Source organism: Anomaloglossus baeobatrachus, chromosome 2, assembly GCF_048569485.1.
Source record: "Anomaloglossus baeobatrachus isolate aAnoBae1 chromosome 2, aAnoBae1.hap1, whole genome shotgun sequence".
In the NCBI taxonomy this organism is placed as follows: domain Eukaryota; kingdom Metazoa; phylum Chordata; class Amphibia; order Anura; family Aromobatidae; genus Anomaloglossus; species Anomaloglossus baeobatrachus.
This window is the reverse complement of record NC_134354.1, coordinates 95,163,740-95,188,171: the sequence shown is the minus strand read 5'-3', so window position 1 is coordinate 95,188,171 and position 24,432 is coordinate 95,163,740. Positions and strand designations below refer to the sequence as shown.

General features: G+C 43.9%; 1 protein-coding gene across 2 annotated transcripts in view; it reads left to right on the top strand.

The window, feature by feature from the left end:
• Positions 1 to 1,624: 1,624 nt before the first annotated feature.
• Positions 1,625 to 24,432, top strand: part of TRPV1 (transient receptor potential cation channel subfamily V member 1) — an 80,479-nt gene continuing 57,671 nt past the window's right edge. The window contains exons 1-5 of one of the 2 annotated variants that reach the window (XM_075335181.1): positions 1,625 to 1,999; positions 7,819 to 8,145; positions 18,621 to 18,790; positions 19,810 to 19,962; positions 23,428 to 23,568. In XM_075335181.1, coding sequence (XP_075191296.1) covers positions 7,823 to 8,145; positions 18,621 to 18,790; positions 19,810 to 19,962; positions 23,428 to 23,568 — 787 coding nt within the window. In that variant the 5' untranslated portion in view covers positions 1,625 to 1,999; positions 7,819 to 7,822. Of the gene's footprint in view, positions 2,000 to 3,407; positions 3,627 to 7,818; positions 8,146 to 18,620; positions 18,791 to 19,809; positions 19,963 to 23,427; positions 23,569 to 24,432 lie in introns of those variants that run through there. The other variant, XM_075335182.1, reaches the window with a different exon arrangement.

Sequence of the window (24,432 nt, the reverse complement as noted above, 5' to 3'; positions counted from 1 at the left end):
CTATACTGGAGTATCTCAAGAAAAATAACTTTATGACAGAGTATCAACATGGGTTTATGAGGGATCGATCCTGTCAAACTAATTTGATCAGCTTCTATGAAGAGGTAAGTTCAAGTCTGGACCAGGGAAATGCAGTGGATGTTGTGTATATGGACTTTTCAAAAGCTTTTGATACGGTGCCACACAAAAGGTTGGTACATAAAATGAGAATAATGGGGATAGGGGAAAATATGTGTAACTGGGTTAAAAACTGGCTCAGTGATAGGAAAGAAAGGGTGGTTATTAATGGTACGTACTCGGACTGGGTCTCAGTTCATAGTGGGGTACCACAGGGGTCAGTATTGGGCCCGCTTCTTTTCAACATATTTATAAATGACCTTGTTGGGGGCATGCGGAGCAGAATTTCAATATTTGCAGATGATACTAAACTCTGCAGGGTAATCAATACAGAGGAGGATAATTTTATATTACAGGGAGATTTATGTAAATTGGAGGATTGGGCTGAGAAGTGGCAATTGAAGTTTAATGTAGATAAATGTAAGGTCATGCACTTGGGTAGAGGAAATAACATTTATGATTATGTACTTAATTGTAGAACACTGGGTAAAACAGACACAGAAAAAGACTTGGGTGTATGGGTGGATGGTAAACTTCACTTTAGTGGACAGTGTCAGGCAGCTGCTGCCAGGGCTAATAAAATAATGGGATGTATTAAAAGAGGTATAAGTGTTCATGAAAAAAATATAGTTCTACCTCTGTACAAGTCACTAGTGCGACCGCACTTAGAATACTGTGTACAATTCTGGTCACCGATATATAAGAAGGACATAGCTGAACTGGAGAGGGTGCAGAGAAGAGCCACCAAGATTATTAGAGGAATGGGTGGGCTGCAATACCAAGATAGGTTATTAAACTTGGGGTTATTTAGTCTGGAAAAACGAAGGCTTAGGGGGGATCTAATCACAATGTATAAATATATGAGGAGACAGTACAGAGACCTTTCCAAAGATCTTTTTACACCTAGGCCTGCGACTGGAACACGGGGGCATCCGCTACGTCTTGAGGAAAGAAGGTTTAATCATAACCACAGACGAGGATTCTTTACTGTACGAGCAGTGAGACTATGGAACTCTCTGCCGCATGATGTTGTAATGAGTGATTCACTACTAACATTTAAGCAGAGCCTGGACGCCTTTCTTGAAAAATTTAATATTACCAGTTATGTATATTAGATTTTATGACAGGGTATTGATCCAGGGAACTAGTCTGATTGCCGGATGTGGAGTCAGGAAGGACATTTTTTCCCCATTGGAACTTGTTTGCCACATTGGGGTTTTTTTTTGCCTTCCTCTGGATCAACATGTTAGGCTACGGGTTGAACTAGATGGACTTAGAGTCTCCCTTCAACCTTAAAAACTATGATACTATGATACTATGATATTTACTAGCACTTCATACAACATCATTCTATACATCGATGGGAAACGCTGAATTCCAGTATTCGCTGCTCTTTTATGCGGTTGTGAACATGGATTGAGATCATATCTCTATAACATGCGTGAAATCGGTGTAACTGGGAAAAAGGCGTTGCCCAGTCATCCCTCCCCAGTATGTATCATCCTCACGAATGCTGGAAGTATGGTAACAGTCTGGACTGGGACATTTGCTGCTAAATGTAGAATCCACATTTGCGGAGCTCCCAGTAAAAGCCTGGATGACTCTTGGGAATAGCAATACTGTACAGGCTCTTCCTCACTCATCACATTATTACTTTGCTAAAGTGTTGTGTGCTGTGAAATATCAGAACTCTGGAAGAAGAGAAGAGCCACAGCTCAGCCCCATCTATCACCTGACAGCAGCCTGAGACAGTATTGGGAATAGGGCTTCGGTCCTGATGGAGACTTGGCACTGACTGCACAGACAGAAATAAACCCTATGTAGATCCAGCAGAGCACTGGGGAGGTGAAGAAGCTTAAATAGTAGAAAGTAACTCCACAAGGTAACACTTTTATTGTCTCTTTCTATATTGTATCTGATTTATAATGGTACAATAGTTTGGTAAAAACTCTAAAGCCTCCAATATTGCATCTTACATGTGTACCTATGGCTATGTAGAGATGCAGCAGAGCTGTGTTTGTTATTATAACAAGTCTGTATAGTGTAACAAGGGCAGAAGAATAGCCGAGTTAGTATCATATGTGATAAATAATCATAGCAACATATATGATAAATATGTATTCGCTGGAAAAAAAAAAGATGCAGGTGCACGATGCTGTAACTGCATGCAATAGCACACACACATACATGCACATACAAACACATACATACATAGACACATGCACGCACACATGCACGCACACACATACAAATATCATACACACATGCACACATACATACATATACAAACACGTACATACACACACACATATGTGCACACATATACACACATACATAGACACATACATACATGCACACATACATACACACATTTAGAAACATGTACACATACAAACATGTACATACACACATACATGCATACACACATACAAATACATACATAGACACATACACACATACATAAAAAAATACATACACACATGCATACATAGACATACATGCATAAATACATAAATACATACATAGACACATATATACCGGTACATATATAGACACATACCTAAATACATATATACACAGACACATAGGCACATAGATACATACATACACATACATTCATAAACACATACATACATATACCCACATACAACCATAGGCACATACCTACACACATACATAGATACATGCATACATAGGCACATATATACACATATATGCATATACATATATGTGTGTGTGTATATATATATATATATATATATATATATATATACAGTACAGACCAAAAGTTTGGACACACCTTCTCCTCTCTAGAACAACTGTTAAGAGAGACTTTGTGCAGCAGGCCTTCATGGTAAAATAGCTGCTAGGAAACCACTGCTAAGGACAGGCAACAAGCAGAAGAGACTTGTTTGGGCTAATGAACTCAAGGAATGGACATTAGACCAGTGCAAATCTGTGCTTTGGTCTGATGAGTCCAAATATGAGATCTTTGGATCCAACCACCGTGTCTTTGTAGAAAAGGTGAACGGATGGACTCTACATGGCTGGTTCCCACTGCAAAGCATGGAGGAGGAGGTGTGGGGGTGCTTTGCTGGTGACACTGTTGGGGATTTATTCAAAACTGAAGGCATACAGAACCAGCATGCCTACCACAGCATCTTGCAGCGGCATGCTATTCCATCCGGTTTGAGTTTAGTTGGACCATCATTTATTTTTCAACAGGACAATGACCCCAAACACACCTCCAGGCTGTGTAAGGGCTATTTGACTAAGAAAGAGAGTGATGGGATGCTACGCCAGATGACCTGGCCTCCACAGTCACCAGACCTGAACCCAATCGAGATGGTTTGGAGTGAGCTGGACCGCAGTGAAGGCAAAAGGGCCAACAAGTGCTAAGCATCTCTGGGAACTCCTTCAAGACTGTTGGAAAACCATTTCTGGTGACTACCTCTTGAAGCTCATCAAGAGAATGCCAAGAGTGTGCAAAGCAGTAATCAAAGCAAAAGGTGGCTACTTTTAAGAACCTAGAATATAAGACATATTTTCAGGTGTTCCACACTTTTTTAAGTATTTCATTCCACGTGTTTTAATTCATAGTTTTGATGCCTTCAATGTGAATCTACAATTTTCAGAGTCCTGAAAATAAAGAAAACTCTTTGAATGAGAAGGTGTGTCCAAACTTTTGGTCTGTACTGTGTATGTATATATATATATATATAATATATATATATATATATATATATATATATATATATATATATATATATACATTCATGGGTACATACAAAGAGTATATACAGACAAGCGAATACAACTGCACTATGAGTGCACTAGGGGGTGTGTGTCCATTGAATACATGTTAAAATTGTAGTCTATATAGCAGTAATGCAGTTCAATATTCATGTAATTAATGGTCACATACACCTTAGTGCACTCATAGTGCAGTTGTATTTGCTTTTATATAATAACTATATATCATATATAAATTATCCAGGAAGTGTATAATACTTATATCATACTTGTCATCTAATTAATGCTATTTTTTATTTATTAGTTTCGAGCCTGTGGATTTGTCTGGATCTAATTTTGTACATTGATTGGTATTTGTTCCATAGACTACCGTACATCCTGTTTGGAATTATGGCTCTAAACTATTGGATGGTATTTGTAGCCTGGACCATGCCTATATTTTGTCTAAAACCATTTTTTAATTATGTATATCATTTTAATGGAGTATATTGTCTTTATTACTATGCAGTGAATAATTAATAACAAGGTCATCAGCAGCATATAGATAAAGCTCAGAAGAACTCTTCCCATGGTCTTATGTAACGTTCGCCTGATATATATAGACAGGATTTCTTGGTTGATGTGTATTATTATAATTATTATTTTCCTTATGTAAGTGTTACAGCCGATGTTCCAGGAACCCGGTAATGGACCCAGAGTGCTTCATGTCAGAATGCATTAACTTACCTGGAGGCCAACAAAATCTATAGGTTTGCTATCCATTGATATGGGTGTAGGGAAAAAAAATATTAACTCTTTAAGGATGCAGCTGATATTGGTCTTTAGTTTTTTTCCATTTTTGCAATTTTTTTTTTTTATTTCATTTTAATAAAAACTTACTGATATGTCATTAGAGCTTTTTTTAGTTTCCAAATGTGAAGTTTTACTCAGTGTTTTTGATGCAGTTTTTCTTTTTAGCCAAAGTCAGAAGTGAATCCAGCAGGGAGAAGTTGTCTTTCTTGTTATATTTTTTATTCTTTTTAAATCCACGTCTAGTATTGGCTCAAAAAAATTGCATGAAAAACTGCAGCACACTTTTGGAGGAAAGAAAAACATTTTTTGTACCAGTTGGAAGGAATGGGAAATACAAGGGAATGACTTATACTTCTTCTTGCTGAATCCACATCTAGGTATGGTTCAAAAGCTGCATCAAAAGTTGTGATGAAGTATTTTTTTTCCAAACAATGTTTTACTGTTAAACCATAATTTATGGGTCTAAAGGCCGCTTTACACGCTGCAATATCATGACCGATATCGCTAGCGTGCGTACCCGCCTCCATCGGTTGTGCTACACGGGCAAATCGCTGCCCGTGGCGCACAACTTCGCGCTGACCCGTCACACTACTTACCTGCCTAGCGACGTCGCTGTGACCGGCGAACCGCCTCCTTTCCAAGGGTGCGGTTCGTTCAGCGTCACAGCGACGCCACAGCAGCGTCACCGAACTGCCGCCCAATAGAAGCGGAAATGAGCGGGACGTAACATCCCGCCCACCTCCTTCCTTCCTCATTGCGGCCGGCCGCAGGTAAGGTGAGGTTCCTCGTTCCTGCGGTGTCACACATAGCGATGTGTGCTGCCGCAGGAGCGACAAACTACTTCATACACCGAGCAGCAGCGATATTTGAGAATGGGGGGGTATATCACCGATGAGCGATTTTGACCGTGTTTGCGACGATTCAAATCGCTCATAGGTGTCACATGCAAAGACATCGCTAAAGCGACCGGATGTGCGTCACAAATTCCGTGACCCCCAACGAGATCGCTTGAACGATGTCGCAGCGTGTAAAGCGGCCTTTAGTCTATATGTCAATGCTTAAGGCTCTATTTATTAAGGAATTACATATGATCGCAGGACAGCTATTGAATCTTTTAAAAGTACCGGACTGCCTCTATAAAGACATGAACCCTCATAATCACGATGCCAGGGCTTCCTTTGTCAACACTGTAATCAATACTAGATGCCAGAAATTTGAGGTATTCTGGTGAATATTGCCACTCTTTACTACCCTCCTATGGTTGAGTCACCAGTGCAGTTCCTCCACATGACCAACCCTGGATATGGGGCTTATGCTAGTAAAGCCAACTATTCATACCCCCATATTTTTAAATCTTGAATCTGATTTGGTAGGTTTTATTTACAAAAATATACAGCTTATTATTTTGAGAATCAAAGCCAGACATGTCACATGAAGCAAGGATCACCAAGCTAGGACTTGTCTACTTTGGACATATCATACGAAGAGAGCATTTTTTTTTAGAGAAGGACATTGTAACGCTAGCCAGTCTTGGGGCGAGCAGTAGTAGGAATGGATCCACTGGACCAAAGGGAGGATCCAGGCTTTCCCTGATGTGGAAGGGGCTTAAGTAAGCAACGACCATGGTAGATACCAGTTGCCACTCCCAGGGCAGTGTCCGGGACTGTAGCAGCTGACCTGTACAGTCATTGGTGCAGAAGGGTGCAGCTGGGACGGCTGGGGCAGTCAGTACAGTTGGAGGAGACAGGTATATTGGGCACGACAGGGACAGACCGGTATGGGAAGGTGGACACATGTATAGGTAATAGGACAGAAGTGCAGGACCTGACAACTAGTTAGCAGATGGGTAAACTCACTAACTAAAGGTGTTGCGCAGGCTCCTCCCCTAGTGGAAGGATGCTTTAAGTACCTAGTGCCTCTCAGCCATAGGTTGACAGGCACTTCCAGGAAATGGCACACCTGCCCTTTAAGAGCAGGGCAAGCGTGCAACCTAAGTGAATTCCCTGGGGACCTGTGTGACATGCCCAGGTCCCGGGAGGAGGCAGCAGTATGGCTGTGGGAGTACAGGGGACACAGCCCAGTGGCTTGATACTATTAAGTAAACAGCAGAGAAGACCATGGCAGATAGGCACCAATAGTGATGATTCGGCTTCCTCACGGTGTCTAACATGGCACACACTGGGCCCAGTTTTTTTCTGTCTTATAGTGGCATTCCTGGTGGCAATTTTCTCCTGTCTTCCACAGATCTGGTCACGGACATGATCAGCTCCATTCAGCTGCAGTTCTGGTCCCGAAGGGATACTTCTCCATGCGCACGACAATGGTTCGCTGCCTTGCACGCCCTGCCTCTTACCTAGATAACTCCAGATTGCTCCTTAAAATGGCTGCACTTCCCCTTCCTGTGATTAACCATCATCTGTAGGCAGTCTTTCAGTTATGCTTATAAGACAGCAACCACTGTTGGCCGAATAGTGACATTACTGCTGGCAATAAAACTGATATATTACAAATAGTGTTACTTTTATATAGACACAGACAAGCATATCTGAATCATGCTGGTGAGCCAGTATATATTAGCCACAAAAGATGAGGTTTGCTTCTTGACCTCACACCTATGTAGTTCCAGCGAAGAGAAATCTTGATGCTTCGGCAAATCAAGTTATTTTGGACAGCTATAGCTTCCAATTTTGTGGGAACAGTTTGAGAAAGGAGATTTTCAGTTCCCCATGAATCTGCCACAGGTCCATAAAGACATGCTTGGGTAAGTTTGGTGTGGAAGACCTTGACTGGCCGCACAGAACTCTGACCTCAACCCCATCCAACTTCTTTTATGATGAACTAGAACAGAGATTGTGAGGCAGGTCATCTCCTCCAACATCAGTGTCTGACCTCAATTCTGAATGAGACACACACACACACACACACACACACACACACACCAAAATCCTGAGTGGGAGGTATTATTGTTGCAAGGAGCAAGGTAGCAACCAACGTTGTATTCATGGATATGGATTTAGGATGGGATGATCCTATTGCTTTTGTACATATAGTGTTTATAGGAGAAATAAAAATGGGTCTATCAAAGGCAAGTTATTATATAATTAGCTGTATAGTTTTGTTGTTCTGTACAATACATAATGGGACTTTATTTTTCAGTTGAATGAAAATGAAAAAAATGGGAAGTTCATCTGATTTGGAAGAAACAGACCACACCGAGGACACAAATGCTTCTGCAGATGAGTCTCACAGTGACGACAACAACTTACACGTTCACGAAACGCACCCACACTTCAAATTAAAACACAACAAGTACGCAATCTTCAGTTCACCAAAAAATAAAGGACGACGTTTTGGCAAAGCAGACACCGAGAGGGAAATGGCTCCTATGGACTCAGTGTATCAGGTAGAAAGCAAGGCTTTGTCTCCAACTGCGAAATTTCATGTCCAATTCGAAAAAGGAAAACCGTGTAACCAGCTAACCAGGTGTGTACCGTATATTATATATATATTTTTTTGTTGCTTATACTGCACCATCATTTTCTGCACAGCTGTACAGGGATTGTCATAACCCACATCAGATGCTGTCCTTAAAGGGGTCTGTAATCGAATTTTAAAGATAACTTGTAATCAGGATTCACTTGTATAATGTTTTAGGAGCACTATATAAGCCTCGTAATAATGTTCCTTATCACACCTTTATTATAGATAGGTATTGCAGCAGGTATGGTCTCCATGAAAAGTAGACTAAAATTGGCCTAAACTGATAATACTGGTTGATAGTCCTATGTGTATGGAGGTCTCCTGCCTGTTCCCCAACAGATGATTTTGGGGAAAAGAAGGATCAATCGTGTTGGATTTACAATAGCCAATCTTTTGTTTACCAGCAGAAAAGACACTGCCAGAGGAATCTGGCAAGCGCTGTCTCCTAGAGAACACAGGTGCTCTAGGCCAAGCGTTTATGTATATAGGGAACATTGGGGAGAGGGTTATAATACAAATGAAAATTTGACCACCAATGTGTAGAGGGGTTTAAGTGTAATAACATAGTTTAATCCCAGGATGCGCCATATTTTAATTACCGAGACCAGGTGCTGATACTCATCTATCAATAGTCTCGCCCAGTGCGCTGTTATCATACTCACATACTGTAGGCATGACTGAAATTGGAGTGTGTACAAGAAGGTGGTGAGGAGGACCTTCTGCTCCACCCTTGCTCTTTTTCAACCTTTGGCTTTAGTGTGGTTTTTAAACTTCTGTACCTACCAAAGCGAAATTCGGGTGTACGACAGTCACAAAAGCCTTGCAAGTAAAAACCATTTCTGTATTTTTGGTTCCTAGCTACATAATGCTTACTTAGTGCTGTGTATGCAACTGATGTGCCTCTATCAGTCTGGGTAGTCACAGAGTCGTTATATGACCTAGGATACTAATAGAAGGAGGCTGCTGCAGGGATAAGGCTATTTTCACATATGCCCAACATTTATAGTCCAGTGCAGACCATGATGTCCACACCAGACACAGATCTACTGATCCAATGTCAGCAGCTGCATATATGCCTATGAGCATGCTGAGTTGAATCAGGGGACCCATAACCTGTCCGGACATTACAATCCGATCTTAGACTATGAGTATCAGACATGTGAGACCAACCTTCCTCGATTAGAAGTTACTGTAACATGGACCTTTGAGAGACAAATCCTTGATCCTGGAATTGTAGATTCCGGAATTCCCCTGGAGACATCCCACCCCAAGCATCCCTCCTTATCTAAACAATAACGACTGTGGCACCATCCTTTGGATAATTTTGGGTCATAGCAGCCATTTTTATTAACAAATACATAACAGAAGAATACACCAAAAACTAGGTAAAGTCCTTGAAGCTACAAAAACCTGTTGATTAACATAACCAAACCGTAAACCAACTTGCTCCCAGCCATTACCTACACAGGCTTGGGAGCACCAAAACACAAAGTTTTATTTTTTCACCATTAACCAACACACACATGGGCCTAACAATCTCCGCCAGAATCCCCCCAAAAATCACCAGGTAGCCAACCATTCCTTGCCAATTAGGGGATCCATACACAGTTGGACTCCACCCCCACCTCGTCTTTTAAAATGTTGTAAGGGGTCTACATCTCCCCCCCCACACACACAAGAATTCCTGTCCTCCCCTCCAATCCTGGTCATGCTGGCCTCCGCCCATGGCCGAAGGGGTAGTGCTACGGCCTGTCTTTCTCAACAATGACTGTTGTAATGCCCGTTCTGAGCCACATAGATATGGAATTTATCAATAGTGACTTATAATATAGAACACAAAAAGTCTAAGAACAGGGTAACACAACATTGTTAATAGAAAAATTATTTGAAACCAAAACAAGTAAGGGACTAGGAGTATTAGTGCAAAAACCGAAAAAACAAAACTCCTAAAAACAATATTTATTAGTATATAGTATTAAAATACTCTTAAAGCCAGAGCGTGATAACTCTTAAATTGCCAAGTAGTAAACTAAGCTGGTGTCACACATAACGACGACGACAACGACGTCGCTGCTACGTCACCATTTTCTGTGACGTTGCAGCGACGTCCCGTCGCTGTCGCTGTGTGTGACATCCAGCAACGACCTGGCCCCTGCTGTGAGGTCGCCGGTCGTTGCTGAATGTCCAGCTTCATTTTTTGGTCGTCACTCTCCTGCTGTGACACACACATCGCTGTGTGTGACAGCGAGAGAGCGACGAAATGAAGCGATCAGGAGCCGGCACTGGCAGCTGCGGTAAGCTGTAACCAGCGTAAACATCGGGTAACCAAGAGAAGACCTTTCCCTGGTTACCCGATGTTTACGCTGGTTACCAGCCTCCGCTCTTGCTGCCAGTGCCGGCTCCTGCACTGTGACATGTGGCTGCAGTACGCATCGGGTAATTAACCCGATGTATACTGTAGCAAGGAGAGCAAGGAGCCAGCGCTAAGCAGTGCGCGCGGCTCCTTGCTCTCTGCACTGTGACATGTAGCTGCAGCACACATCGGGTTAATTAACCCGATGTGTACTGTACCTAGGAGAGCAAGGAGCCAGCGCTAAGCGCGGCTCCCTGCTCTCTGCACATGTAGCGACGTTATGATCGCTGCTTCTGCTGCGTCTGACAGCTAAGCAGCGATCATAACAGCGACTTACAAGGTCGCTGTTACGTCACCGAAAATGGTGACGTAACAGCGACGTCGTTGTCGCTGTCGCTTAGTGTGACACCAGCTCTAGTCACGTGAAGTGAGTGGGAGGACAAAAGAAGGTAGAGCCAACTAGTGAAAAGAGGAGCGCTGATTATCTCAACACTCTAGATAGAACTCTAGGTAAAATAACTCTAGTCATTGTCATTTTCACCAGGTAATTAACCTATTGTTATAGGGAATTAGGGAAGAAGATAGTCTATCCCTCCCTTTTACCTACCTACCAGCGGAGGTGCACCATAAAGTATTGGGTACCCCCCGCTCCTTGTCGGCTCTCCCTATTCTGTCCCTTCGACCCGCAAGTCGCAAGAAAACCCACCACCAAGAATGGAAAGTGCAAAATAGTCAACAGGTCATTACCATGATCTGGTTACCAAATATTTTGGCACCCCAGATACAGCTTTTTCCTGCACAGTAAAAAAGAGGAAAAAGATGATGCTTGTTAATGTTTTTTGCATCAAATCTAGAAATCCATAGAAGATGAATTAAATCTTTACTAAAATCTGGTCGTCATAAATATGATAGCCAGAATATACTGTGTATATATATATATATATATATATATATTCTTATACAGTCATCCAGGTGATAATTGGTAGTAATAATAAATAATCCCAGCAGGGAAACTTATCTGCTGGGATCACTGATAGCAAATCCCAACCCCGACGCGTTTCCCCCCCTATATTTATCTTAGGGGTTCATCAGGGGAAGAATTAAGGATTTCATATCCGATTCATCAGTTTCATCATTTTTCTTTCTTAGTTAGTTTGGCTTTCCTAGTGGTATCAGACCGACATCAGTAGCCTTTGGTAGAGGGCAGGTCGTCTGACATGCGTTACCTGCTGGTGCTACGGGTGCAATGACCCCAAGGCACCAGGCGAAAAAGCTAACTAAGAAAGAAAAATGATGAACCTGATGAATCGGATATGAAATCCTTAGTTCTTCCCCTGATGAACCCCTAAGATAAATATAGGGGGGAAATGCGTCGGGGTTGGGATTTGCTATCAGTGATCCTAGCAGATAAGTTTCCCTGCTGGGATTATTTATTATTACTACCAATTATCACCTGGATGACTGTATAAGAATATATATATATATATATATACAGTTGTATTCTGGCTATCATATTTATGACGACCAGATTTTAGTAAAGATTTAATTCATCTTCTATGGATTTCTAGATTTGTTGCAAAAAACATTAACAAGCATCATCTTTTTCCTCTTTTTTACTGTGCAGGAAAAAGCTGTATCTGGGGTGCCAAAATATTTGGTAACCAGATCATGGTAATGACCTGTTGACTATTTTGCACTTTCCATTCTTGGTGGTGGGTTTTCTTGCGACTTGCGGGTCGAAGGGACAGAATAGGGAGAGCCGACGAGGAGCGGGGGGTACCCAATACTTTATGGTGCACCTCTGCTGGTAGGTAGGTAAAAGGGAGGGATAGACTATCTTCTTCCCTAATTCCCTATAACAATAGGTTAATTACCTGGTGAAAATGACAACGACTAGAGTTATTTTACCTAGAGTTCTATCTAGAGTGTTGAGATAATCAGCGCTCCTCTTTTCACTAGTTGGCTCTACCTTCTTTTGTCCTCCCACTCACTTCACGTGACTAGTTTACTACTTGGCAATTTAAGAGTTATCACGCTCTGGTTTTAAGAGTATTTTAATACTATATACTAATAAATATTGTTTTTAGGAGTTTTATTTTTTCGGTTAATAGAAAAATTAACCTGAATGTAAAAAAAAACATTTTTAATTCTTTATTTTCAAACTATAAACCTATCAATTCCAAAAACTATATGTGTATAAAAGTGATTAAAAAAAATCTTTAATTTGTAATAAAAAAAATGCTACATAAATCACTTCTCTAGTCCAACAAAAAAGTTCAACTAATCCACAGTAAAAAGGGACAGATGTTCCTCGCACCATTGATGTAGCTGAAAAATTCCATGATCCTCCCAAGCTTTTTATTTTTTTCTCTACTTGATTTGTTGTTTCTCTGACGCCTCATTGGGGGACACAGGACCATGGACCATGGGTGTTATGCTGCTTATCCATAGGAGGACACTAAGTAGATGCAAAGATGTTAGCTCCTCCCCTGCAGTATACTCCCCCTGGCTTAGCCAGGCTACTTCAGTTTTAGCTTAGTGTCTGTAGGAGGCACATCTCTGCAGACTACTGCAGCAAGAATTTTTTTGTTTTTAGAGGGCGACGGTTTCCTTTGGGGACCGATTTCCCAAAACCATCAACAGGCGGGAACGCAGAGTGTTGCCTCCCCGTACCCCCTCCTGTGACGCTGGATTCTGGGCTGTTACTCACTGGACGATGGGTCTGAATCCTCCCTGACAGGAATTTTATCGGAGGAATCCTCCCTGACAGGAATTTTACCTGAGGAATCCTCCCTGACAGGAATTTTACCTGGGGAATCCTCCCTGACATGAATTTTACCTGAGAAATCCTCCCTGACAGGAATTTTACCTGGGGAATCCTCCCTGACATGAATTTTACCTGAGAAATCCTTCCTGACAGGAATTTTACCTGAGGACTCCTCCCTGACATGAATTGGAGCAAAGGTCACTGTCTGGATTCACATGGGCTGTTTGCAGATTCCTGCATAGCATTCCACCTGTGGCGGGGAGAGGGGGAGAGATCCCAGGACTCAGTGCACCCGCAGCTGCGGTACACTTATGGAGTTTTTTTTTTCTGTCCACCGTTGTTGTGCAGGGCTGGAGGGGGGAAGGGGAGTCCCTTCCCACCATTTTATTATATTTCCTCATGTCGACGTTCTTGTCGGAGCTAAGCCCCCTCCGACATGCGATAAGCTACGGCTGCAGTCACATGTTTTTATGCCCTGCACAACTACAGTAACAGCTATAAGACTTCTAATGTTTAGCCTGCACTACCTGCCACACTGAACTGCTAGGGTTTGATAGCACCTCTTCCTTCCGTGAATCCAGTGCCACTGTAGCTCCCAACCCCCCCCCCCGCCACCACTGCAGCAACCACTGCCAGCCCAGAGCCTATGGCTCCTAGTCCCCCGGAATGGGCACAGTTCCAAGAACCCGGTGCTGGCTATGCAACATCGTCCTCACACCCCTCGGGGCCCTGGACAGAACGCAGCCTGATGACACCTCTATAGAGGGTCCTTCTGATAAGAATCAGCCTTCTGCTTCACCGGTTGCAGATCAGAAAAAGGGCATGACCCCCAGGGTTCTTCCTTGGGGGTACACAGATGGGGTTCTCCCATATATTCCGCGGTCTCTGAGGAGCCGGAGGAAGGGGAATGATGTTTGTACCAGGATGATTCCTTGGTTTCAACCTCCCCGAGCGATCAAGCTGCGATGGACTCCCTTATTGCAGCAATCAACCAAACACTGCATGTGGAAGATCTCCCATCCACTACTACTGACCCTGCGGTCTCCTTTAAAAGGGTGAAGAAACCTCAAAAAAAAAAAATTTGACGCCGCTTCAGTATCCGTAAACTCATGGAGTCCCGGTACCCCTTTGGCTTAGCTGTCTCTAAGGGCTGGGCCGATCCGGCCTCGGTGGACCCTCACCCGGCTTCCCACCTGCCTGAAGGTCCCTCCTGTCTTTTACTTGATGGATCCTCCTTCAAGGACCCGACAGACAGACAAGTGGAGCAGCTCGATCGCTCCGCCTTGAGGCCGCGGGTCCCTCTCTCCTTCCGTGTGGGTCGCACAGGCACCAGGAATACCAGTTTTCCTCAGACCCTCACAGATGTAACAGTTCACATTGCTGCGGCGGCAGAGTACCTCATGCAGGCCTCCCTCGACGCTGCTACCTGCGCAGTTTTTACCGCCTCAAATACCATAGCCATCCGTAAGGCCCTCTGGTTCCAATAATGGAGAGTGGACTCGGTCCATAACAAGCCTCTCACAGTACTCCTTTCCAGACCAATGGTTTGGCGATCGTCTGGACAGGCTCTTTTTCCTGACGCCACGGGAGGAAAAGAGTACCTCCCTCCCTCAGCCCAGGACGTTTTTTACTAGACACGTAGGGCCCAACCTTCTCAGCCCTTCCCGAGTCCACCTCGTCCTGGCAGTCGAGACAAAGACCGAGGAGTCTCATCCTCCTCCATCTGGGCTGCCGCCTCAGACCACAAATGGGTGCGACACCCTGTGTTTTCCGGTTACCACATTGAATTCCGGACCCAATTCCCGGGTCGGTCTTTTCTCTCAAACCCCCCCCCAAAAGGCTCCAAAACACCGCAAGGCCTTCTCCTCAGCAATCCACTCCCTCCAAACGGTGGGGGTGATGGTACCTGTTCCAGATGGTGAGAGGTTCAAGGCCTTCTATTCCAACCTCTTATGGTCCCCAAAAAAGGACGAGTTAGTTCGACCCATCCTGGACCTCTAACACCTGAGCAAACATGTGCACGTAAGGAGATTCAGAATGGAGTTCCTATGGTCCATTATTAACTTTATGGTAGAAGGAGAATTCCTTGCCTCCATAGCTATCAGGGACGCGTACCTGCACATACCCATCACCCCAGCTCACCAAAAGTTCCTCCGCTTTGCGGTTCAGGACTTCTTTTTTCATTTGTAGCCCTACCCTCTGCCCTGCCACAGCACCAAGGGTCTTCACCAAGGTCATGGCGGCCGCCATGAGTGCCCTTCACGCCAGGAGAGTGGCTGTTCTGCCTTGCTTGGTTGACCTCCTCATCAAGGGCTCATCCAGCGTGCAGATCTCTGTTGGCACCCTATCCCGCTTAGGGTGGCTTCTGACTCCAGTCAAATCATCCCCGGTCCCGTCAAAATCCGTCACCTCCCTGGTCATGTTCCTGGACACCCTTCGGGGCTTGATATTTCGCCCTCAACACAAGGCGACCGGTCTACAACAGGCGGTACACTGCCTTCTACGTACTCCTCTCGCTCCATACGATTCAGTGTGAGAGTGCTATGTACTATAGCGGCGGCTATAGAGGCAGTGCCGCTAGCTTAGCCACACCACTGCCCACTGCAGCTGGCACTTCTAACTGCCCTGCAACAAGAGCCCCTTTTTTCCATGGACGAACTTTTCACCTGACACCTTCAGTGAGGTATGCGCTTTTCTGGTGGCTTCAGCCCTCTTCCATATCGAGAGGGAGATTTTCTCTCCCAAGTGGACTGACTACTCCTGACCAGGGACACCAGCCTCTTAGGCTGGGGAGCAGCGTACTGGCTCCACACTGCTTTGGGATGTTGGACGCCCCAGGAGTCTTCCCTTCCCAGAAATCATCCTGAAAATCAGCGCGACCTTTCTCGCGCTCAGGTCATTCCCCCCCCATCTGCTAGCAGGTCGTTTGATTATTGTCCAATTGGACAATGCAACAGCTGTGGCCTTTGTCAATCGGCAGGGAGGTACCAGCAGCAAGACAACTTATCTCGAGCTCCCCAGGATTCTCACCTGGGACGAATCGACGGGGTCTGTGATTTCAGCGGTACACATACCGGGAGTAGAGAACTGGGCGGCGGACCTTCTACGTCGCCAAGGCCTGGCCGCCGGAGAGTGATTTCTCCACCCAGAAATGTTCCCACACATCTGCACTCGCTCGGGCACACCAGACGTGGATCTAATGGCCTCAAGGTTTAACGCAAAGGTACCCGCGTTCTTAGCCAGGTCACGTGATCCACAGTCCATTGGCGCGGATGCTCTAGTCTCCTGAAGTCGCTTTCGTCTACTTTACATATTTCCAGCTCTGTCCCTGCTGCCGCGAGTAATCAGGAAGATCAAGGCAGAAGAAGTTCCGGTGATACTAATAGCACTGGACTGGCCCAGGCGCGCCTGGGATGTCGAATTAGTACAATTGCTCATGGCGCCTCTTAAGCATCCCAGACATGGTGACCCAAGAGCCCATTTCCCATTAGAACTTCAGAGCCCTGAAGCTGACGGCCTGGCCATTGAGACCTAGACTTTAACAAGAGCGAGATTCTCTCCCGAGGTCATCTCCACCATGATCAGTGCCCGAAAGCTGGCCTTCATCCTGTATTTACCACTGTACATGGAAAACTTTACCTTTTTTTGATTTTTTTTTTTTTTGCAGTCAGGTTGCAAAAGGGGTTGGCCCTCAGCTCCCTTAAGGGGCAGGTTTAATCTCTCTCAATATTCTATCAATGCCGTCTAGCTTGCAATCCGCCAGTCAAGACCTTCCTCCAGTGAGTTTCCCATCTAGTTCCCCCGTACAAATGGCCGCTGGATCCATGGGACCTCAATCTCATTCTGTACGGTCTCCAGAGGTCTCCCTTTGAACCTCTCAAGGAATCCTCCCTTGCTCTTCTGTCCTGGAAGGTAACATTCCTGGTGGCAATTACGTCCATCAGACGGGTTTCGGAGCTGGCAGCACTCTCTTGCCCCAAGCCTTTTCTGATCTTTCACCAGGACAAGGTGGTTCTGCGCCCCCTTCCGGATTTTCTTCCAAAGGTTCCTACCCAGTTTCATTTGAACGAGGACATTGTTCTGCCTTCCTTTTGTCCACACACAGTTCATAGGGTGGAAAGGTCTCTGCATTCGTTAGACCTCATCAGAGCTCTCAGATATTACATATCCAGGACAGCCCCCTTTAGGAAAACGGACTCTTTGTTCGTCATTCCTGAGGGGCCTAAGAAGGGACAGGCAGCTTCAAAGGCAATTCTGGCTCGCTGGATTCGCTCTGCGATCCAGGAAGTCTACCGCTTGCAACTCAAGCCCATTCCTAGCGGGCTGCGGGCTCATTCCACGCGAGCAGTTGGCGCTTCGTGGGCCATTCGGCATCAGGCTTCAGTGGAACAGGTGTGTAAGGCTGCGACCTGGTCTAGCCTACATAATTTTTGAAAGCATTACAGAGTCCATACCCAGGTTTCAGCTGAGGCAAATCTGCATAGGAAAATTCTGCAAACGGCAGTAGAGCACCTCTCTCAGTAGGCGCTCCAGGCTGTCTGGGACTGGTTCCTAGTCCTTGGGTTGTGTTGTCTTTTTTTATTTTTCCCACCCATGAACTGCTTTAGGACGTCCCATGGTCCTGTGTCCCCCAATGAGGCGTCAGAGAAAAACGGATTTTTGTGTACTCACCGTAAAATTGTTTTCTCTTAGTCATCATTGGGGGACACAGCACCCTCCCTGTTGCCCTGTTGGGCCTTAGCTTTTTTCTCTCTGAGTACTTTTTTGTTATGAGTATTCACTCACATTTTTTTCGTTACTTGTTCTCATACTGCTTGTGTACTAAAACTGAAGTAGCCTGGCTAAGCCAGGGGGTGTATACTGCAGGGGAGGAGCTAATATCTTTGCATCTACTTAGTGTCCTCCTATGGATAAGCAGCATAACACCCATGGTCCATGGTCCTGTGTCTCCCAATGATGGCTAAGAGAAAACGATTTTACGGTGAGTACACAAAAATCCATTTTTTCCATCTTGATTGACAGATCTGACTTTCCAGGAGCCAGAGGAGGGCAGAGATAGAAGGAAAACTAATAAATGGGAACCTGCACTGATTTTTTTGGCCACACCAAGGGTAGACCAGGCACCAATACTTTTAGTTTGGACAGTCCTTGTCTGCTGATGAACAGATATTTAGCGCACTGTCTTTGTGATAATGGAGACATATATTTGCTTCAAGAGCATGTGATTGTGATAAGGACTGTCTATCATTTTTTTTATAACATAATGGATATGATGAGCAGATAGGTAAATAGTTCACAAATAGGACACGAAAAAGCAATGTTGGTGTATTTAATAGTTCACTGACGTCTATATCGCAGACAGAGCTCATCTGTAGAGTCTACAACCAGCTGTCGGGACAGAACATTTAAACTGTATGACCGGACTCGAATCTTTGATGCTGCCGCGTATGGAGACTGTGAAGAGCTGGATGATCTGCTGGTTTATTTGCTGCGGACTCAGAAACGCCTTACTAACAAAGAGTTTAAAGGTAAATACCTGAGAGTCTTCATACTTAGCATTGGAATCAAATTTAGAATTTCTAGGTTGCATAAAAAAGACGTTTTTGTTATATTGTTGTATTCAATTTTTAGGGAAAATGCTAACAATAGAATGACCATAAAGCCTGACAAACTCTTAGCTGAAGGCGACCAAATCAAGAACATTCAGTCATGTCTGTATGGGATCATGTTGGGCAGCAGAGTGATGTGAAGCTTCTGGCCTCAATGCGAATTCTTCATCATAGAATGGTAGAGTTGGAAGGGACCTCAAGGGCCATCGGGTCCAACCCCCTGCGGGTGTAGGTTTTACTAAATCATCCCATCTATTTTTTATCCAGTTTCCGCTTGAAGATTTCCATTGATGGAGAGCTCACCACCTCCTGTGGTCACCTGTTCCACACTTTGCCCTCACTGTCAGAACGTTTTTCCTAATGTCTAATCTGAATCTCCTCCCTTTTAGTTTCATCCCATTGCTTCTTGTACATCTTGGGACCTCTTTAGTATTGGTCATCTCATATGGGCCAAAGCGACCTTTTGCGCGCTCCCTAAACTCATTGCCCAATTATGACTTCAACCACTATAGTTATGCCCCCATTTTGGATTTCTTAATTTGGGCCACAAAAGTTCTCCCCCACTTTGTATCCAACCTTTGATTATTGAATGTAAATATATATAGGATGCATTTAGTTTCTTGAATGGGATAAAGCTGCAATACTCAGTATGTCTGTCACTGTGCATATGGCAAGCTCGTCATACAGACCACTGTAGACAATGAAAGGGCTGCGATTCTCTCAAGATTGGGACTTTGGGCGCCGGTACCCAGCACTCCCATTTTATGTTTTGAGGTCTGCTTCACACGACAATTTCATGAAACAAGGGATGACTGGGAGGTAGAATTACTGTTATTTGTGAAAGGGTTTTGTTTGTTTTATAAAAAATCAAACTCAATTCATATGAAAAAAAATAATCAAATAATCAAAATGCCCATTTTGTTTTCTTTATTTCACAGAACCTGAAACTGGGAAGACCTGCTTATTAAAGGCAATGTTGAATTTAAGTTATGGCAAAAATAACACCATCTCTTTATTGCTGGACATTGCCGCAAAGACAGACAATCTGAAAGAATTTATTAACTCTGCATATACAGACACGTATTACAGAGGTATGCTCTACTTTAAAGGCAGTGACTTTAGAAACAGCTTATTAAGGAGCTGCTATTTATTGGGATTGTCTTGTTGGGAAAACACATTACCAAGACGTTGACTTAATATAGGAGGCTGCCTCATTGGGACTTCTATTATTTAGGCAAGACAAAATGTATTTATAAGATGTCTCTTGCACTGGAGAACCTGGCATGTTCCAAGTATTGCAATAATGGCCCATTGATTTTAATGCATCTTTTCTTTTGGGTGGTTCTGTAGATAAAGGGAGCAATTTCTGTTCTCACAGATAACAATGGAAGTCCCATCAGCAACATACAATAGTATAAATTTCATTTTGGGGCCTTCCCTAACTTGGAATTGGCTTTAAGAAAGTTAAATGTTTTGCAATCTTACCGTTTTCCATTAGGAAAATGAGTCAAATAGACAATAAATTATGTAAATTAGGAGTAGCATGTGTCATCATATCCATGATATCTCTATGCCATCACTGGCCAATGGGTAAGGGAAATCTTCATTGGGAAACCCTTCTAAACTTAAAGGGGTGTTCCTTTGAAAAGATATTAATGAACTATCTTTACTTTGGGTCATCAGTATCAGATTGGTGAAGGTCCAACATCTGGTACCCCCACCGATCAGATGATATTAGCTCAAGACACTGAGCTTTTCTGTAGTGCCCAATAGTGGCTGCCACCCATTGAATGCATATACAGCTCCTATCAATAATTACATCCTCAAAAGCTAATAGCAGATGATGCTTGGAGGAACCCAATGTCGAGCCTAATGCCGGCGTCACATGGTACGATCTATCGTGCGATCACACGAGCGATCATACCCGCCCTTGTTGTTTGTGCGTCACGGGCAATTAGTTGCCCGTGGCGCACAAAGTCGTTAAACCACTGTCACACGTACTTACCTCCCTGACGACCTCACTGTGGGCGGCAAACATCCTCTTCCTGAAGGGGGAGGGACGTTCGGCGTCACAGCGACGTCACACAGCGGCCGGCCAATAGAAGCGGAGTGGCGGAGATGAGCAGGACGTAACATCCCGCCCACCTCCTTCCTTCCGCAGGTAAGCTGTGTTTGTCGTTCCTGGTGTGTTACACAGAGCGATGTGTGCTGCCACGGGAACGACGAACAACCGGCGCGCAGAAGGAGGAACGACATTTTGAAAATGAGCGACGTGTCAACGAGCAACGATAAGGTGAGTATTTTTGCTCGTTCACAGTCGTTCGGAGGTGTCACACGGTATGATATCTCTGACGATGCCGGATGTGCGTCACTAACGACGTGACCCCGACGACATATCGCCCGATATATCGTACCGTGTGATGCCGGCATTAGGATTGGCCATCAATATAATTTGTCTGGAGAACTAGTTCAACTTTTATTACTTATTTTGAAAAGTTCACACATATTTGGTGTTCACATATTAGTCAACTTATGTCAACATGCGATGGCCAAGGGTGGACCTACCTTTATGTGACAGTCGAATAGGTATGAAGGCCTCCCGATAAAAAAAAAAAAATAATGGGGCCAGAGTCAATGGATCTTAGTGCTAAATCTGTTACAGGGCTCCTTAACTGACCTGTGATATGCTATTTATATTACTGGTGTCTCTTTATGTGACAGAGAGAGACCTCTGCGCTCCCGCAGGTACGAAGACTTAGGTGTGCCTGTTATCTCAGTCCTTTCCTCAAATATAGGAATACACATACACTACATTTTTGAAAAGTTTGGGGTCACCCAGAAAATTTTGTCTTTTCCAGGAAAAATCATACTTTTATTTATCAAATGAGTTGCATAATGAATAGAAAATATAGTCTAGACATTGATGAAGTTAGAAATAATGATTTTTTTACTTTAATAATTTTCTCCTTCAAACTTTGCTTTCGGCACAGAATGCTCCTTTGCAGCAATTCCAACTTTGCAGACCTTTGGCATTCTAGCTGTTAATTTGCAGAAGTAATCTGGAGATATTTCCCCCCATGCTTCCCCCCTCCCACAAGTTGGATTGGCTTGATGGGCACTTTTTGCACCATACGGTCAAAGTGCTCCCACAACAGCTCAATAGGGTTGAGATCTGGTGACTGGGCTGGCCACTCCATTACAGATAGAATACCAGCTGCCTGCTTCTTCCCTAAATAGTTCATGCATAATTTGGAGGTGTGCTTTGGGTCATTGAGCTGTTGTAGGATGAAATTGGCTCCAATCAAGTACTGTCCACAGGGTATGGCATGGCGTTGCAAAATTTAATTTATTCAAAATCCCTTTTACCTTGTACAAATCTCCCACTTTACCAGCACCAAAGCAACCCCAGACCATCACATTACCTCCACCATGCTTGACAGATGGCGTCAGGCACTCTTCCAGCATCTTTTCAGTTATTCTGCGTCTCACAAATGTTCTTCTGTGTGATCCAAACACCTCAAACTTTGATTCATCTGTCCATAACACTTTTTTCCAATCTTCCTCTGTGCAATGTCTGTGTTCTTTGCCCATATTAATCTTTTCCTTTTATTAGCCAGTCTCAGATATGGCTGTTTCTTTGCCACTCTGCCCTGAAGGCCAGCATCCCAGAGTCACCTCTTCACTGTAGATGTTGACACTGGTATTTGTGAGTACTATTTAATGAAGCTGGCAGTTGAGGACCTGTGAGGCGTTGATTTCTTGAACTGGAGACTGTAATGTACTTGTCTTGTTGCTCAGTTGTGCAGCGGGGCCTCCCACTTCTCTTTCTACTCTGGTTAGAGCCTGGTTATGCTCTCCTCTGAAGGGAGTAGTACACACCGTTGTAGGAAATCTTCAGTTTCTTGGCAATTTTTCACATGAAATATCCTTCATTTCTAAGAACAAGAATAGACTGTCGAGATTCACATGAAAGTTCTCTTTTTCTTGCCAGTTTGAGAGTTTAATGAAACCAACAAACGTAATGCTCCAGATTCTCAACTAGCTCAAAGGAAGGTCAGTTTTATAACTTCTTTAATCAGCAAAACTGTTTTCAGCTGTGCTAACATACTTGCACAAGGGTTTTCAAGGGATTTCTAAACCTCCATTAACCTTCTAACACAGCAAACACAATGGACCAATAGAACACTGGAGTGGTGGTTGTTGAAAATGGGCCTCTATACACCTATGTAGATATTGCATTAAAAAACAGACTTTTGCGGCTAGAATAGTCATTTACCACATTAACAATGTATAGAGTGTGTTTATGTTTAATTTAATGTTAGTTTAATTGAAAAAAATGTGCTTTTCTTTAAAAAATAAGGAAATATTTAAGTGACCCTAAACTTTTGAACTGTATTGTACATATACATGTTTATGAAGACATTGGCAGAAATAGGAGAGGGCTCAGCCCTTCCGTGTCTGGGCAGTTTAACACTTTCATTATAGGATTCAGAGGCTTTGTGTTTCTCACTTGTTTATATTGCTGTGAACTTACTTTTCTCATATGGTTCCACCAGGTCAGACAGCTCTGCATATCGCTATTGAAAGAAGAAACATGAATTTGGTGGAGCTTTTAGTTCAGTATGGAGCAGACGTCCACTCTAGAGCAGATGGGGAATTCTTCAGGAAGGCCAAAGGAAGAGCCGGCTTCTACTTTGGTAAGAAGCTTTAGATGGCAATAACAATTCATCCCTTAGAACAGGGATGTCAAATTCAACTACACAGGGGGCCAAAGTTAAAAATTTGGAGAAACTCATGGGCCACCTATTAGCGGGCCCCATATAGTCCTCCATACAAAATACTGGGCCTGTATAGTCCTCCATACAGAATGATGGGCCCCACATAGTCCTCCATTCAGAATAATGAGCCCCACATAGTCCTCCACACAGAATAATTTGCCCCACCTAGTCCTCCATACAGAATATTGGACCCCACATAGCCCTCCATATAGAATGGGCCCCACATAGTCCTCCATACAGAATAATGGGCCCGACATAGTCCTCCATACAGAATAATGGGCCCCACATAGTCCTCCATACAGACACTGTGATGTGTGATAGATAGTAGTGTGATGTGTGATGGTCACCAGTGTGATGTGTGATGGTCACCAGTGTGATGTGTGATGGTCACCAGTGTGATGTGTGATGGTCACCAGTGTGATGTGTGATGGTCCCCAATGTGATGTGTGATTGTTACCAGTGTGATATGTGATGATCTCCAGTATGATGATCTCCAGTGTGATGTGTGATGGTCCCAAGTGTGATGTGTGATGGTCACCACTGTGATGGTTACCACTGTGATGTGTGATAGTTACTAGTGTGATGTGTGATGGTCACCAGTGTGATGTGTGATGGTTTCTAGTGTGATGGTCCCCAATGGGATGTGTCCTTTTCAAAAAATCGTTGATTGTTGAGGTCGCAGGTTGTTCATCGTTCCAGAGGCAGCACACAACGCTCTGTGTGACACCTTGGGAACGACAAACAACAGCTTACCTGCGGCCACCAGGAATGCGGAAGGAAGGA